This window comes from Leptonotus elevatus, chromosome 13 (genome assembly GCF_054856555.1).
Source record: "Leptonotus elevatus isolate MCC_2025b chromosome 13, RoL_Lele_1.0, whole genome shotgun sequence".
NCBI classification, from domain to species: Eukaryota; Metazoa; Chordata; class Actinopteri; order Syngnathiformes; family Syngnathidae; genus Leptonotus; species Leptonotus elevatus.
Window position 1 is genome coordinate 16,212,119 of NC_141251.1, and position 16,255 is coordinate 16,228,373.

Below are 16,255 nucleotides of genomic sequence, written 5' to 3' on the forward strand. Positions count from 1 at the left end.
CATGTTTCCTGGTACTAAGGATACGCAGGACCCAGCCAGGCGGCAAATTAGTACAGAGCAGTCTACTGTAGCCTCCACCGACCCTCAAAAACTTTTTGTAAATATGTGGTGGTGGATCGCTTGTTGTGCATTTGTGTTTTACCACCATTTTTTTTTTTTGCTTGATGTGCAACGGACCAAACTAAAAAAAATGCCCATGGTATGAATCTTATAGGCCCTTAATGAGCTTGTAGATATGTATATATGTATGTAAGTCAGTACAAAGTTAAAAATATTAATTACGCTTTAGCTGTACTGTGTATTATATCATTTCAGTGCTAATTCGAACAAATTAATCTTAACAGGTATAGTGGCATAACAGAAAGTCATTATCATATTTAACATACTTCCATATTTATTCAAAGCCAGGATGAAAGTATTTTGCCTATCAAAAGCTCATATTTCAGCCTTCTCTATTCTATTTGGTAAAAGTTAATGCGACCAAATCAATAACTGAGAGACTTCATTACTTCTGTTTCACGTATGCTGGGCATATGTCAAAATGAAGGAGTGTGAGTGATTTCTTATGTAAATGAAAGCAACCTGCCGTGAGCTGCTGTCCCACATCTCCTCTCAAGGGCACACTCGAAAGTCTTGCCTTGCCTCAGATGTTTCAGGTGGGCGAGCTTGGCATCCATATTATCTAAAGCTTGCCAGCTTCATTTGTTGCAAAACATGTTTCTCATATCCTCCACTGGAGACTGGCACGTTTTTGACTCACGTTCTTAAACTGAATAACGCTGATGTTAAGAGATGAATGAAATTAATGTAGCTTTAAGAGTTGAGTTGAAATGTAATGTTTCATTGTGTTCTTCTTGGAACAGACAAACTATTGATGTAGGCTTCATATGAGGAAAACGAAAGGTTCGATGCCTACATTTTTTTCCCCAGTTTTTATTTTCACATGGCAGTTTACTAATTCACACATTACTATAGAATATTTTAAAAATACAAACTGGCACGTGCTCTCTTTCTCCTGTGAGATAGATGTGCGTAGACATACACATATTGGCTGTGTGTGTGTGCGGATCTACGGGTTTACATACGTGCCCTCATGCATGTGATTTGTTTTATATGTTCCCCTTCTGCATAGATCGACTTTGATCTTAAAATAACTAGATCGGCCTCGTTTAATACGATAAAGGACTTGCGCTTATTTGACATGATTTACTAATCCAGTGAGACGGTGTGTGTGTGCGTGTGCGTGTGTGTGTGTCTGGCAATCTTTTTGGAATCAATGCATGACCTAAAAGGAAAACAAAATATGTTGTCCTGGATTACCAGTGAAATAAAACCAGGACTGCAATAACCTGCTTTTTTGTTTTTGACATGTGTTGCAGGGTTTGGAGGGTCATTGTGTGAGGTCGATCTCAACGAGTGCGAATCAAAGCCATGCCAAAATAATGGTGTTTGTGTGGATGGCACCGACATGTATTACTGCTTCTGCTCAGAGGGTAACAGCAAATTTGAAGACAATTTCCAATAGTTTATTTAATGTATACTGCCGGCATCATGAATAATTACCTGACACAAGCAAGGGAAGAACTTATTAATTGTAATAATAATAATTTTCTTCCTTGGGGTTAATACTTAAGCACATGCTAAATACTATCACAGTTCAACAGTGCTAAACAAGGAATGATTGATCAAAACTTGACGGGCCAGAAGGGAACATACTGACATCTGCGGTAGACAGTAGGCAACATACCGTACTTCACAGCACATTATTATCCTAAGCAAAGGCACAACGTAACGTGTCTTGTTTTAAGCTAGCTTAAGATAGCCTATCGTATAAATATATGTGTTGTCAAAAAGCAGCCATAAAGCTACAGTAAATGTTACAACTGTCAACAATTGTCATTGTTGTTTTGATCAATGGTAACTAATCAACCAATATTTGATAATTACTGAAATAAATTTTCGTGTTCTGGTGTAAAAATAACTATTTAGTCTAATTGACTTCAGTGTCCCATTTATGGCCAAGAATGTGTTACAAATCAAAAATATGTTATTTTTGTCTCATTCCACATTTCCTACACTTACTGGTATTTTGCATTTAAAAAACTGACTGTATTTTATTTTGAAAATTCCTAACAAAATGTGAAATGCTCATATCTAATTTCCTCAACATTATCAACCCACAGTTAGCAATATAGTTACTAATGTTCATGAGAACAGACTTTACTGTACTTTTTCATTTAAAACACTCGCTGTCTCACATCACCAACGTAAAGACTCGTACTTGAACGTTGTACTGATTAGCCAATGAACAGGAACTAATCAGTCGATCTGGGTTAATGTTTGGTTAGAAAGCAAACCTGCATTTTTCAAACAAATTGTGTTTTTAGTGCATGATGATGATGATGCTACTTCAACTTGGTAATTGTTTTCATTGACATTATTTGCATTTTGTGGGGTTTGGTATGCAATTGACTTGAAAGGTTAACAAATATTTGGTTTGCACAATAATCATCACATCATCTTCACTCATTCATTGCAAAATCGTCACTTGCACCAATACGGGCAGCGCTAATAAATCTCAGGTATTTTCGCAATCATTTCCGAGCCAGATTGTCTTATCTTAGAGTCACAGTTCTGATTAAACCTCCATTGCAGGTTAAGCCTGTTATGCATTTTTAATGAAGTCGGGATAATTGTCAAATTTTATGACTCGGAGAGAGGTTGAAATTGGTTCCATGGTCAGTTTGAGAAACGATGAAATGATGAGGATTTGACCTGCACCGATAGTGCTGATGGCCCGGCATTTGTCATGGCCCTCCTGTAGTTGCTGTGTGTGACAGCGGTAATGATAGTCATTCTGTAGCGTGACCATGCACTCCAATATATTTATGAGGGGGATAATATATGTCAGAATTGGCAGCACTCGTTTGCACTTCATAGTACTAACTGTTCAGTTTAGAAATTTAAAATGTGCAGAAATTTTAATGAAGTAGATCCATGCATAAAATTGCTGTACAGCATATTTGTGTCAGTCAGTCATAAAGAAGCAATGCTGTACTGCTTATACATTACATACCTGTATATTACTTTCTCGTCTTTTATTAGCATACAATCAGATTTTGGTGACTTTCCTTGGAACGTTGTACAAGTGGTCATATATATATATATATATATATATATATATATATATTTATATATATATATATATATATGGAAAGGAAATAACATATTGTACAAGCCAAATTGTAATTGGCATCCTTTCGAGAATTTTGTTGACTGACATTTACACACCATCTTTGATGGGTTTTTTTTTTCTCTGTCTTTCTCTTCATTCCAGGGTTCGAGGGGTCGAATTGCGAAATCAATCATGATGAATGTGTCCCAGGATACTGCGCCAATAATTCCACATGTATTGACTTGGTTGCAGACTATGAGTGCATCTGTCCTTTGGGCTTCGCTGGTGAGTTATCTGTGTCATCATTTTAATCATTTGGGCATTAATGAATATGATGACTCTGCAAAACCCCTAATCATCGGAGTGGCTGCTATATAATGCATAGAAAAATCCTTTCATACACTTGAAAACACTGGCGCTGATTGCTTCTTATTTGATATTTAGCCTACCTTATTGGTTCCGATACCTGTGGTTTGGATGCTGTATCACATTTCAACAATAAAGTACAACACATTCTCACAGGCAGTTTGATAAAAACTTGAGCTCTATATGTCCTACAAACCCCTTGTTTTCCAATAAAATGAATTACATTGCAGTGGTTCAATAAAAATCAACGAGTTCAACCACAAAATAATTCCAAAGACTTGGCAAACATTTGGTTGACTTACGTATTTACCCGGACACATCCATTTTTTTAGACCTAAAAATCAGGGATTTGAAAGTCAGCCATGATATATTTTTTTTAATGGAAAGTCAAACTATGATATGAATAACAAACAGGATACTTCATCCAGCTGTATTGTTCTGCTACCAATGGTTATGGTATGACACAAACATCATCAAACCTGCTCTGCAAAATGCACTTTAATCATTTTTGCTAAAACCATTTAAAAATACAGTATTGTAATTTTTTAAATGTCATGGGATGTCCGTGAGAAAAGCTATTTTCATCTGGGATTTGTCCAGCTCACCCATGACCCTAAACGTGAAAAGCTGCATAGAAAATGGATGGATGGAATCTTGAGTGAAACAGCCAAAGTATTTTATGGAAAAAGCATTTCATTGTACTGTTTATCTGCAGAGCATAAAATGTTGTGAAAACATGTTGATCAGCACTAACAAGGCAGTTTTATTTTTTTATTTATATCCTTCAGCCCATTAAAGGAGATGAAAAGTATGCCAAATAAGCAGTGTTTATTTCTGGCTGTGAGAAAACACTCACAAAAAATGAATTAAATTATAGCCTTGCTGTATTAATGTATACACTACATCATGCTGCTTTACGATGACTTAGTGACATATTTAATTGCCTTGCTCATGCAATCTAGTTCATTTTGTTGGTTTTGACTCCATCTTAATGAAATTGAAACATTTAAAAGACTAAAGATGTACTATGATACCATAATCAGGAAAAAAAAACTTTATGTAATCTATTGTTTTATGAAATATTGTGAAATACATTACGGTGGCCATATTTGCATTGTCATTACACTAAAATCAATTTCCTTTTTAGGTAAAAATTGCTCAGTTGCTGTCTCAACATGCGCGGATGATAATGACTATTGTAAAAATGGAGGAACGTGTTTCCATGATTTAACCGGAAGATTACAATGCATTTGCCCACCAGGTAATTACAATTGTGTATTATATAGTGCTTTTTATGAAATGAACACCGCATATTTTTTTTACATATTGCCATGTACATTTGTGTTCAACAGAAATATTGAACTTTTTCATATGACAAAAACATTTATTTTCTATTGATGCTTATGTATAGCAATTGTTCATATAACTGCTAGTACAGTAAATGTTACGGCCCATAGAGAACCATTGTTGCTGCTTATAACGATTGTTTAAATCATAATCTTTCCTGCAGGTTATGTACAACTGCCTGAATACCTTTACTGGCTTTAGTGGCCAGGTTAGATAAATAATGTCAATCTGTCGGAATATATAAAAAAAAATATGGCAATGAAATCATAGTCTGTGATGTGTGTCAGATGTGGGAAGTCAGGTGGACGCTGTCGATGGTGCAGCACCTTGCATCCATCACTCCTTTAATCCCGCTTCTTCCTCTTACCAGGACACCGTGGCAGTGACTGCTCCTTATCTGTAAACCAATGTGTGTCCAATCCTTGTGACCCTGACGGAACTCTCCGCTGTGAAGGTCTTGCAAATACCTACATGTGTGTTTGTCAACATGGCTTCACCGGGCCACGCTGCGAAACACCTATCAACCACTGCCTTGATGGCCTGTGTCAATACGGATCAACATGTTTGGATCTTTGGAGAGGCTTCAAGTGTGATTGTTTACCAGGTAGCTGCAGTATCCAGCAGGCACTTGGTTCCAGTTGAGGCCTTACTTGAATAAATTGTGATCATAGCAGAGACACACCAGGTTTCATTATTTCATCATTTCACTGGATCTCTAATCTCATCATGCTTAAGCAGCAACACAAAACACATTTATTAAATGTACAGTAGCTTATATGAGTGTGTCATTTGCAAGGATGTGGGCTAACTAGAAACGCTCTTGAAACTCTCTCTCTTTGAAGCAAACCACACACTTTTCCCCCCCAGTGCACAAAAATATTTAAGGACAGCACAAAACTGCTTAACAGTCTCATTTTGTGCATTTTTTTCACAAAAATTACTCAAAATTGTAGTATTATCGAGGTACTATGTCATGCATGTCATTCTAAAGCCACAAAAAAATATTAGGCCTACTCATGATATAATATAGGGCTCATAAGACCTAGTGTAATTGCAACTAAAACATGTCTGCCATCTAGTGGTGAATGGTGACATTACCACTTAAACTTGCTGTCTGGCACGTGTAGATTCGCATATAGGATTTTTAAATATGAAGGGTTTATTCACATTTTTAAATAATGTCTTTATTGTTATTATGCATTGTCCTATTATTGTTTAAATCATATTATTTTGTAATACTGTAACTCCTGTAAAAATCTTCCAGTTGTATCACACAAACACAATACAACATAAAATTACATACATACAGACTTTTTCCTCCCTGCAGGTTTGACTGGTCGTTATTGTGAGCTGAACATAAATGATTGTGAGGAAAAGCCATGCGGTGTCTCAAGTGTTTGTCAAGACACTCTAAATGGCTACATTTGCTTCTGTGCACCTGGGTTCATTGGTATGCAATGATATTCTTTGTCAGTTTGTGTGACATTTCTTTACTGACTGCAGCAATTTGTCCTCATTGTTTCCTTTTATGCGTCATAGGTGATAACTGTGAGATAGAAGTGAATGAATGCCTCAGCCAGCCCTGTACAAATGGCGGTTCTTGCGTTGACGGTGTCACTTCTTTCAGCTGCCTGTGCCCTCTTGGATTCAAAGGTAGGACCAGTGATAGCTGGAATTTATTATTATTATTATTATTATTATTATTATTATTATTATTATTATTATTATTATTATTATCATCATCATCATCATCATCATCATCATCATCATCAGGGCCGGTGGCCATTTAGGGGCCCTAAGCAAAATAATGTGCCCATATGTGTGCCATTTGTTCACCGTGTATTGTGTAAACCATACATCCATATTGCATATGTTTGTCAGATTTTGTTGCACTGCTGAAGGTAATTCAAACTTCTCATCCCATTTGACTGTTAGTACTTATAGTGTATGGTGCCAAACCTCATTCGAAAATATGAAAAGACAGAATTTGAGCTATATTTGTTTTAAGCTTATAATTAAGTATTGAAGCTCACAAAATAAATTGTTTTAAAGTCAAGCAAACTATAATAAACAATTCGGGTTTTAAATTAAATTAAAACTTTCTTTTTAATCATTAACCAATGTTGCTGGAGACGCTCTAAAGTTACCAGCAAATCATCATTTTTACCAGCCTTTATTATTATTATTATTATTATTATTATTATTATTATTATTATTATTATTTAAGTTCTGCTGTTTCAATTTACCTCTTTCACACTTTCACTCTTCGTTTCCCGCACTGGTTGCACTCTGGACTGTAGTGTGAAATATGAGCTTCGCACAGCCAATCGATGAATTAAACGTACGTAGTATTATGGCACCGTAGCGGTATTTATTGGAAATGCAAGAGTCACTGCCAGGGGTACAATTGGCCGAAAGAAAAACAGCGTAGAACATTGGCATTGTTTGAATTTTAATACATTTTTCTGCACCATTCATCATTCACACCAACATTTTGAAAAATCATTGTTTTGCTTTATTAAACAGCAGTCCCCCCCCCCCACCTCCTTTAAAGTGAGAATTTTGACTTTATTCTCAGTATTCTAACTTTAAAGTGAGAATTGTGAAAACTTGAAATTCAGAATTCTGTGATTAAAGTGAGAATTCTGCAAATAAAGTAAGAATTCTGGCTTTAAAGTCAGAATTCTCACTTTAAAGTCAGAATTCTGAGAATAAAGTGAGAATCATGCTTTTTTCCTTTTTTTTCCTCCAGTGAAGTGAGAATCATTTTTTCTCCCTCTTCACTGGCCCTAATCCTCTTCCATATTTTTTACTTGAAAATACTGTACATATACTAATGTTAGATGCTTATTTTGCATTTGAGTTGACCCACCATAGATGCGCTGTTGACAATAGACATATTTGTGGAACCCACACGATTTTGAAGTTCAACGCGCTGTTCGCTGCAGCTTGAAGTCAGACACCACTAATCGACACCAGGTTCACCCGTGTGACGCGCGCGTTTGCGCTTTTTATTTTCATTGGTCTCATCAAGTAGTTCTTCCGGTCGGCGGACGAGGCTCAGGCGCCATAAAAAATAAACTAAAATGCAAACGATTTTAGGATAATCAAAATGTTAGTCCCGATTCCAATTGATTCTCAACACCACCACCAACAAACTATAAAATGGGTCTCTAAGATTGGGGGCCCCCTAGTGGCTAGGGGGTCTGCTTATTGACCATTTGCACCGACGTCACGTGATCACGTGACTGCCCTATGACGGACGGCGGAAGGAGATGATTGTTGAATGGAAGTGGACGTGACCCGGATCGACTTAGTGCCCTTAGAGCCATGGAATGTACTACTTCAACCGAAAGTTCGCGTGTCAGTTGAAGTTACTAACCATAACCACATTTAGTTGGGACTCATAGAGCGCAATATTTACTAGTTTGAAAACCTTGCCTTCTGTCGCCTGCTGTTTTTACCAAGTTAATCAAATTGCCGACTTTGCCAGAATTCACAGCGCACGACCTATGTCATTATGTAGTCTCTCCTCCTTACACAGGGGCTGATTTAAAAGCTTGTTACTTTACTAGTAAAATGTAACTTTATCTACTAACCTTGCAAAAAATTATGCGAATGCAAATTTGTGAATACTTTGTGGGATGCCAGTCCTTTCTCTTGATTGCTGCTATCCATCGATGTATTTTGTCTTCATTAGTAGGTATGCGATAAAAAAGCAACATTTGGTTTACTCCCTTGTCTGTCTGTACAACCAACCGCAAGCAAGATATGACCATTTTATGACATAATTGATTAGATGAAGGACTTTACGCTGTACGAGATTCAATGGTTACAATACAGGCAAGTGGTTCTTTTGCCGTCCAGCGTCCCGGAGGGGGCGTTCCCATGAGGGCCGTGACGTCATGTGCAAAAGGTCAATAGGCTGGGCCCTTATTATTATTATTATTATTATTATTATTATTATTATTATTATTATTATTATTATTATTATTATTATTATTATTATTATTATCACACATTTACAAGGCTTTTTCAGTGTTTAAGCACACAAACCTTACAGAAAGAAATGGATATGCGATGTACAAAATAATGCACAGGGTCTCCAGCCGCTATAGCTTAAAGCTTGTTCATTATTAATTAATTCACTACCATCCTTTTTCTAAACACATTGCCAGCCAGAGCTTTTTCAAAAAGTTGGTAATCAGCAATATAACATGAGTTGGTTTTATCAAAAAAATAAGAAAGAAAAAAAAAGGCAAATTTCTGAGCAAAAATAGGAAAGACCCTTGACACCAAATGGTGATTCCCAGCCCAGAAAGAAAATGGGTGGGTTGCTTCAGGAATAGTGTCTGGTGATGTCTCCACTGAAATCCTCATGGAAACATGGGTGTTCTTTAAAAAAAAAGAAAAAAAAAGCTATTTTCCAAATACAATTTTAAAAGGGAAGTCAACCTTAAACATTTCTTGACAATAATATGTTATATGTTACCTCACTAGTCTAAACATAAAATTCAGATTAATATTACATTTGTGAAATAAGAGTTATGGAGCAAAATCCAGCCATTTGTATCCATCTCAGGGGGCGGCTATTTTGTCACTTGCTGTTGACTGAAGATGACATGAATGTTTGAAGGTCTCAGATAACAACCAGTCACAGCTCAGCTTCAGAAAACAGGTGAGCTGTGATTGGTCATTGCCTGAGCCCTGAGCAACATTGATGTCATCTTCAGTCGACAGCTTGGGGCAAAATGGCCGCCCCCTGAGATTGATTTAAACAAAAGGCTGGATTTTGCTTATTAATATATTCCACTAACGCAATATTAACCAGAATACCATATTTAGACCAGTCGGGCTGCATAGAACATATTATTGTCAAAATAATGTTTTTGGGATGGCTTCCCCTTTAATTTTGTTTGGCAAAAATGTGCCTTAAAAGTGAATGCCAGCGTGGCTACAAGGTCACACGTCATCCTTAAATATGGTAAACCCTTACAATTAAATTCCTCTAGTATTCATTTAGTATTTAATATAAGTTTGACAAGTTGACCTATACAAACTGTTAAAAAAAAAAAAAAAAAGGTTATCTATTAAAGCCGCCGCCGCCTGTAAATTAACCAGTAAATTTAATTGCCTCCTGATGATGCCAGCGTAGGAAAGTCACAGCGCACTAATTGTCCTTATGGTTTCACATTTCATGCAACTGAAGTCTGCATTGAGATTTCCTGCTGGACCAAAATGAGTCAATCAACCATTTAAATGATGCCGTACTCCCTGTCGCTAATGGGCCACATAATCTCTTAATGGGATGAAGAAGAGGTCACTTAGTGGGCTTTCGGACAAGAAGTCTTTTGACACGTAAACTATGAAGTTGTAATTCCTTATTGGCTCTTAAGACTGGCATGTCGTCATTCTGCTCAATGTGACCTTAAGACTGTGGCGCAATCATAAAAAGTCGATAAGTGTCGAGAATAGATGAAATTATCAAAAAAATTTGACACAGAGTTTTATGTTTTTTCTGTGTGTGTTCCAAAAAGTTATTTGAAAACATTTGGTGGCAGATGTTGAACTTATGACAAGCAACTTTTTTTTTTTTTTTATGGGGTATATGCCACGGAAGAGGCCGGACTTCCAACTTCCTGGTTTTTACACATCAGCTTTGTTTCCGTTTCCTGTTTGCGACGTGTGGGCCGCGTCCCAGTTCGTGCGCTTCCGCCTTTGTCCGCCTCAGTTGCGCGTTCCTGTCGACGTGTGCGAATGTGTAGTGTGTCTGTCTCAGTTGTCCGAAGCATTTCAGAGAGGTGAGATGCGCAGTTGGGGGGCGGAAGCGTGGGAGTGCGAGTGTTGAAACGTGGCCATCAGTGACCGGAAACGACGCTGATGTGTGAAACCCGGAAGTCAGAAGTCCGTGGCATCTACCCCATACAATGAATGTAATTAACCATTATGTTCTCCAAATTAATAAAAATGTCCATGACTGAAATTGACTGAAAAATGTTGCAGCCTTGTAGTTTTATTAAATAAAAACTTTTTTTTGTTTTATTTTTTTCTACTAAAATAAGGTGTAATTGCACATCCATTACACTACGAATAGTATCTCCTCTTACTTACAGCTACTTTACAGACAAATGCTAATGCTAATTATGTCACGGCAGAGAAGTTATTTTTTGACGGCAAAATATTTTCTTCCTGCTGGGGGGGACGTAAGAAAAAAAGAATTGAGGAGCCCTGAATCAGATGGATGAATCAGCAACAAAATACAACAAGAAGAAGTTATTAATTACCTCCAACTTGCCATGCAAAATTGATCAAATTCTGCAACTTGTAATATGAAATTATTATGTTAAAAAGTCCTATTTATTTTACAGACATTTATACATTTTCATAGTTATTCAATTGATTACTAAGTAGTTTGAGACCATAAACTTAACAACGTTGCATCTTTATTAGCATTAATACAAATTTAGTAAATTTTATTTCAGAAAAACAACTTGATGTAATATTCCGTAAGCGCCTTCAGATGAAAATATTTGTTATTTAACACAATAAATACCCACACCATATGACTGTCACTTTAACATTCATAATCTATTACTTGAAACCAATTACTGTGAAGAGGGCATTCTAGGTGCAACCAGGCTTCACATTTAATATTCTATGCTGCATTTCGGAGCTTAACTGTGCTTAACGCCAACTTATATTCATCGGAGATGAAGGACAGTGAAAATGAGTATGGATCTTAAAATAAGGCCCCTTTTCAATTCCCATGTCGTTCTCTCAGGCAGCTACTGTGAAGTCAGCTTAGACGAGTGTGCATCGTCTCCCTGCCTGAACAACGCCGCTTGTATTAACCGTGCCGATGGCTATGGATGCGTGTGTGCATCTGGATTTACAGGTTTGTAAAAGCATGTTCTGGTTTTGGTTCATGTTTTTGCAAGATAAACGCTTATTGGAAAATGTTAGGTTTAGTTGTACTTCACAAATAATTGAATGTCTTCAGCACTCATCAAATGTAGCATAAGAAATAAAATAAAAATTATTGAAGCACGATAAACCAGCAAACATTAAGTCAGTTGTCGGTGAATAGTTATTTTCCAACATGTGGTGCTGTGATACCCTCTGTGAAAAAGAAGAGTGATGAATAAAGAATCACTGAAATAATTCCCAGTGTCAAAAATCAAACACAGTAACGATCAGTAAAACTAGCTGCACCATGGAATGTGGGGATCTTAGTGAAGCTCTGAATAATAGCTGTGAATAAAATGTTGAAGAGAATGTTTCATTAAAAAATGTTTAGAAGATTCATGTTGAAATTCTTGACTTTACTGTGGGGGTTGTGTTTGTTGATGCCGGCACATGACAAAACTGAGATTAGTGTGGAATCTCTGAGTTGTTGATTGTTTTTATGTATTCATGTACACAAATCGACTTAAAATTATTAATACACTACCATTGATAGATGTAGATGTCAAATACCCATGTTAACTGTGAAGGCTGGCAGTGAATTTAAACAATGGCCCACAATAGAAGATCTGGATGAAAATCTGGACAAAATTTCCCCCATATTTGTTGGCATTGTGAAAGAAGATATTTTTTAATCTTTTTTAAGTTTCTGGTCCATTTTAATTTTATCTACTTTGTCAGTGAATGATCTATGTGTCTGTGTTTACACTTGTTCATACTCTGGACCTCTGGGATGATCTGGTTTTGGCATAGATCTGCATTCCATGACGCAAACAATATAATTCCAAAAGAGGAAAGCCTGTAAAAGTGACAAACGACACATCTTGCTGCTGTATCTTCTGTTTTCTTGATCTGACTGGCTCGTATTCAATGTGGCATGTTGAACATTTTTCCATGTTTCTATCGCACAGTTTCTATCAACTCCTTCCTATAAAAGACACAATTACTGTTTAGTGAATATGCTTGATTTTAAAACAATAACTACTTCATCCAATAATTACAGTAAAATGTTTTTTAGTTTTTTTAATCATGTACAATGTTTGTTTTATTTTATTGAAGGAACCCTTTGTGAACTTCACATTGATGAGTGTGCTTCATCACCCTGCAAGAATGGAGCCACATGCATTGACCAGCCTGGTAATTACTTCTGCCAGTGTGTGCCTCCTTTTAAAGGTAACGAACACTTGGGGAATGGGGAATGGGGACCCCCCCCCCCCCCCAAAAGCAAGAAAAAGTTAATTAACTTCACATACTATTATTTTCACCTGTCTGAACTCACTTCACATCTCAACAAAATGAACACATCTTCATTTACGAAAGACGTTAAAGAATAAACACGTGATTTATGGAGACTTACGCTTGCTCACTAATTAAATGTGTAGTTCAAGTGTCATTGTATGGTTGCATAAACAATGCAGGTACTTTAGGTCAATGTATGATGATTACAATCGGGTGCGGCTTATATGTGTAGTATTCCCCAAATTTAGCTAGCGCGGCTTATAGTCAGGTGCGCCTTATAGTCCAGAAATGACTGTAATAGGAATCAATTTGTGCAAATGGGAAATCACAAATCAACTCAACTGTGTATTACTTGTGGAGTCCCACAAGGGTCGGTTTTGGGACCAAAATTGTTTATTATGTACATAAACAACATTTGTATGGTTTCGAAAACCTTAAAGATTGTGCTATTTGCAGATGACACAAACATTTTCTGTTTGGGGACAACCTGCAGCAGCTTGTAAAGGTGGTCACCAAATAATTAAATAAACTTAAAACATGGTTTGACCTAAATAAACTTTCATTAAATATGAATAAAACCAAACTGATGTTGTTTGGAAATCGTAAAATAAATACACAAATAATACTGAGGATTAATAATTGTTCAAATTGAACGGATTTATGAAAAAAAAATTCTGGGTGTGATTCTTGACGACAAAATCTGCTGGAAAGCCCATATAAAACATGTTAGGGCAAAGGTGGCGTGCACTGTTGGATTGTTGGGAAAGGCCAGACATATTAAATGAGAAAACAATGTATGTTTTGTATTGTTCATTAATATTATTATATTTGAATTACTGTGTAGAAGTTTAGGGTAAATCCTACAAAACCACAATACAATCATTAGGCACACTGCAAAAAAAAACCCACATAAGAATAATAAATCATGTAGGGCAGTGGTCCACAACCCTGGTCCTCGGGGACCGGTATCCAACCTGTTTTCCATGTCTCCCGCAGCCAACACAGGTGATTCATATCATCAGCTAATTAGCAAGCTCTGGAGAAGCCTGATAACGATTCCCACCTGTGTTGGCTGTAGGAGACATGGAAAACAGGCTGGATACCGGTCCCCGAGGACCAGGGTTGAGGGCCACTGATAAAGGGTACCTTAAACTTTTTCTATTATTATTGTTTTTACTACTCACACTAAAGTTTAGGGATCTGGTAGATTTTAAAACTGGACAAATAATGTATAGGGCAAATAATAAAATGCTGCCAGGCAACATACAAAAATTATTTACAGAGAGGGGGGGTTTATTATCTGAGAGGGGAATTGAAATTTAAACATTATGCTCGCACAAAACACAAAAGGATGTGCATTTCGATCTGTGGAGTGGTTTTGTGGAATAGAACATAAAAAAAAAAATACAAGTATTTGTCAATTTAAGAAATTGTATTAAAAAATCATGTTTGTTAAATATACAAGGGAAGAATAATTTTAAAAAAAAGTGGTTGAAAATTAAATTTTTGTTAAGGCATATGTGAATAATGAGTTTATAAGTGAGGTAAAATCGGCATAGGACTAGATAAGCAGTTGCTTCATCTGATTTCCTTTCAAAGAGTAAATATTTTCTTTTGTAAATTAGTTTCATTGGAAGTCATTACTATTATTTATGGAGAACGAAAACCATTATATTTCATCCTTGTTTTGTGGAATAACTTAAATGTGTCTGTTTGTTATTTGTTTTTTTTAAATATATGGTGACACCTGTATTGATTAACCATTCATGAATACAAATGACCTTCATTTAGGAATCCTCAAATTAAATTGTCAACACAATTGGTTGAACACTCTAGTCACATTTAATATTTTACTGTCAACTAGTGATTCTTTATTATTTCATTTAGAGTACTGAAGTTAATGGAGTGGATAGTACACTTTTTGTTCTTGGTGAATACATCTATACATCCATGTTTCCGTTATTATAGGAGGACATTTCATTAAGTCACATTAATATCCTGGAGCTCATTCCTAATCACATATCTCCTATTATGGCTTAATACGTATTTTATGGTTTCCATTTAACAATCTGCTGAACAAGGAAACACATGCTAAATGCAATATTATATTTCTGAGATGTAATTGAATTTAAATATTTTGAAAAAGTAGACTGCGGCAGCTGTTAGTGGAATCTTGTGCTTGAGTTCAAGGAATACGACAATAGGGGTGGAGTCTTTCAAAAACACAGCCTGGTATTTGATTCTATTTTCCACACCTTTGGATGCTCCTTTTTTATTCACCCTAGGTCCAAATTGTGACTTGTTACCCTGTGAGGCCAGCAATCCCTGTGAGAACGGAGCCTTGTGTGTGGAAGAGTTGGATGAGGACGATTACCCTTTGGGCTTCCGGTGCCGCTGTCGCAGAGGATTCACGGGCCCCCGCTGTGAAATCAACGTGGATGAGTGCAACTCTAGCCCATGTGTCAATGGATTTTGCTATGATGGTAAAAAAAAATAGATATATACAATTCTTACCATGCCAACATGCGTAATAATATAGTCACACTGGCTGACATTTTACAGCTCGGTCAATGCTGAAGCTATTAAGGGTTCAAATGTGAATGGGTTGCTGCCATCTGATAGGATAATCTAGGACACTGTCTGTAAGCGAAAGCGGTGGTTGCTTTAAAATACTCTATAAAATAAAGTTGAGTGACGGGAGTCAGCTTCCTAACTGCATGATTTGCAATGCCAAGTCCAATTGTAGTCCAGCTCAACAAGCTATCAATCCTTAAGCTGCATGGAGATGGTGAATACAATGCTTTCTGAATTCAAGGTGCTGAGAGCCAGAGATTGGATGAAAATGAAAAGGCTACTCTCATTGTTAATTTTGTTCACCAGTACAGCCTATTGGCTACCTGCAAATCATATTTCGTTTTTCAATAAAAAAAAAAAAAGGTTCAGGACCTCCAACAAGGTTAAGAACTCCTGCTTTAAATTTTTCTGTCATTGTTTTTGGGGGGACTTTTTATGTATCAAATGTACTAGAAGTATAGGTACTTGGTGTCGGTATCGGTGACTCTCATCCCTGATAATTACTATACAACTTGAGTACTAGCTCCACTAGTTCAACATTAATATAAAAAAAAATGCATAGGCCTACTTAAACCCGTATCTTTCTAAAAA

General features: G+C 36.5%; 1 protein-coding gene across 1 annotated transcript in view; it reads left to right on the forward strand.

Moving 5' to 3' along the window:
* Window positions 1-16,255, forward strand: part of eys (EGF-like photoreceptor maintenance factor) — a 209,318-nt gene that overhangs the window by 53,468 nt on the left and 139,595 nt on the right. The window contains exons 14-22 of the mRNA XM_086093363.1: window positions 1,380-1,493; window positions 3,338-3,460; window positions 4,689-4,802; window positions 5,259-5,492; window positions 6,216-6,338; window positions 6,428-6,541; window positions 11,670-11,783; window positions 12,911-13,024; window positions 15,376-15,573. Coding sequence (XP_085949489.1) covers window positions 1,380-1,493; window positions 3,338-3,460; window positions 4,689-4,802; window positions 5,259-5,492; window positions 6,216-6,338; window positions 6,428-6,541; window positions 11,670-11,783; window positions 12,911-13,024; window positions 15,376-15,573 — 1,248 coding nt within the window. The remainder of the gene's footprint in view (window positions 1-1,379; window positions 1,494-3,337; window positions 3,461-4,688; window positions 4,803-5,258; window positions 5,493-6,215; window positions 6,339-6,427; window positions 6,542-11,669; window positions 11,784-12,910; window positions 13,025-15,375; window positions 15,574-16,255) is intronic.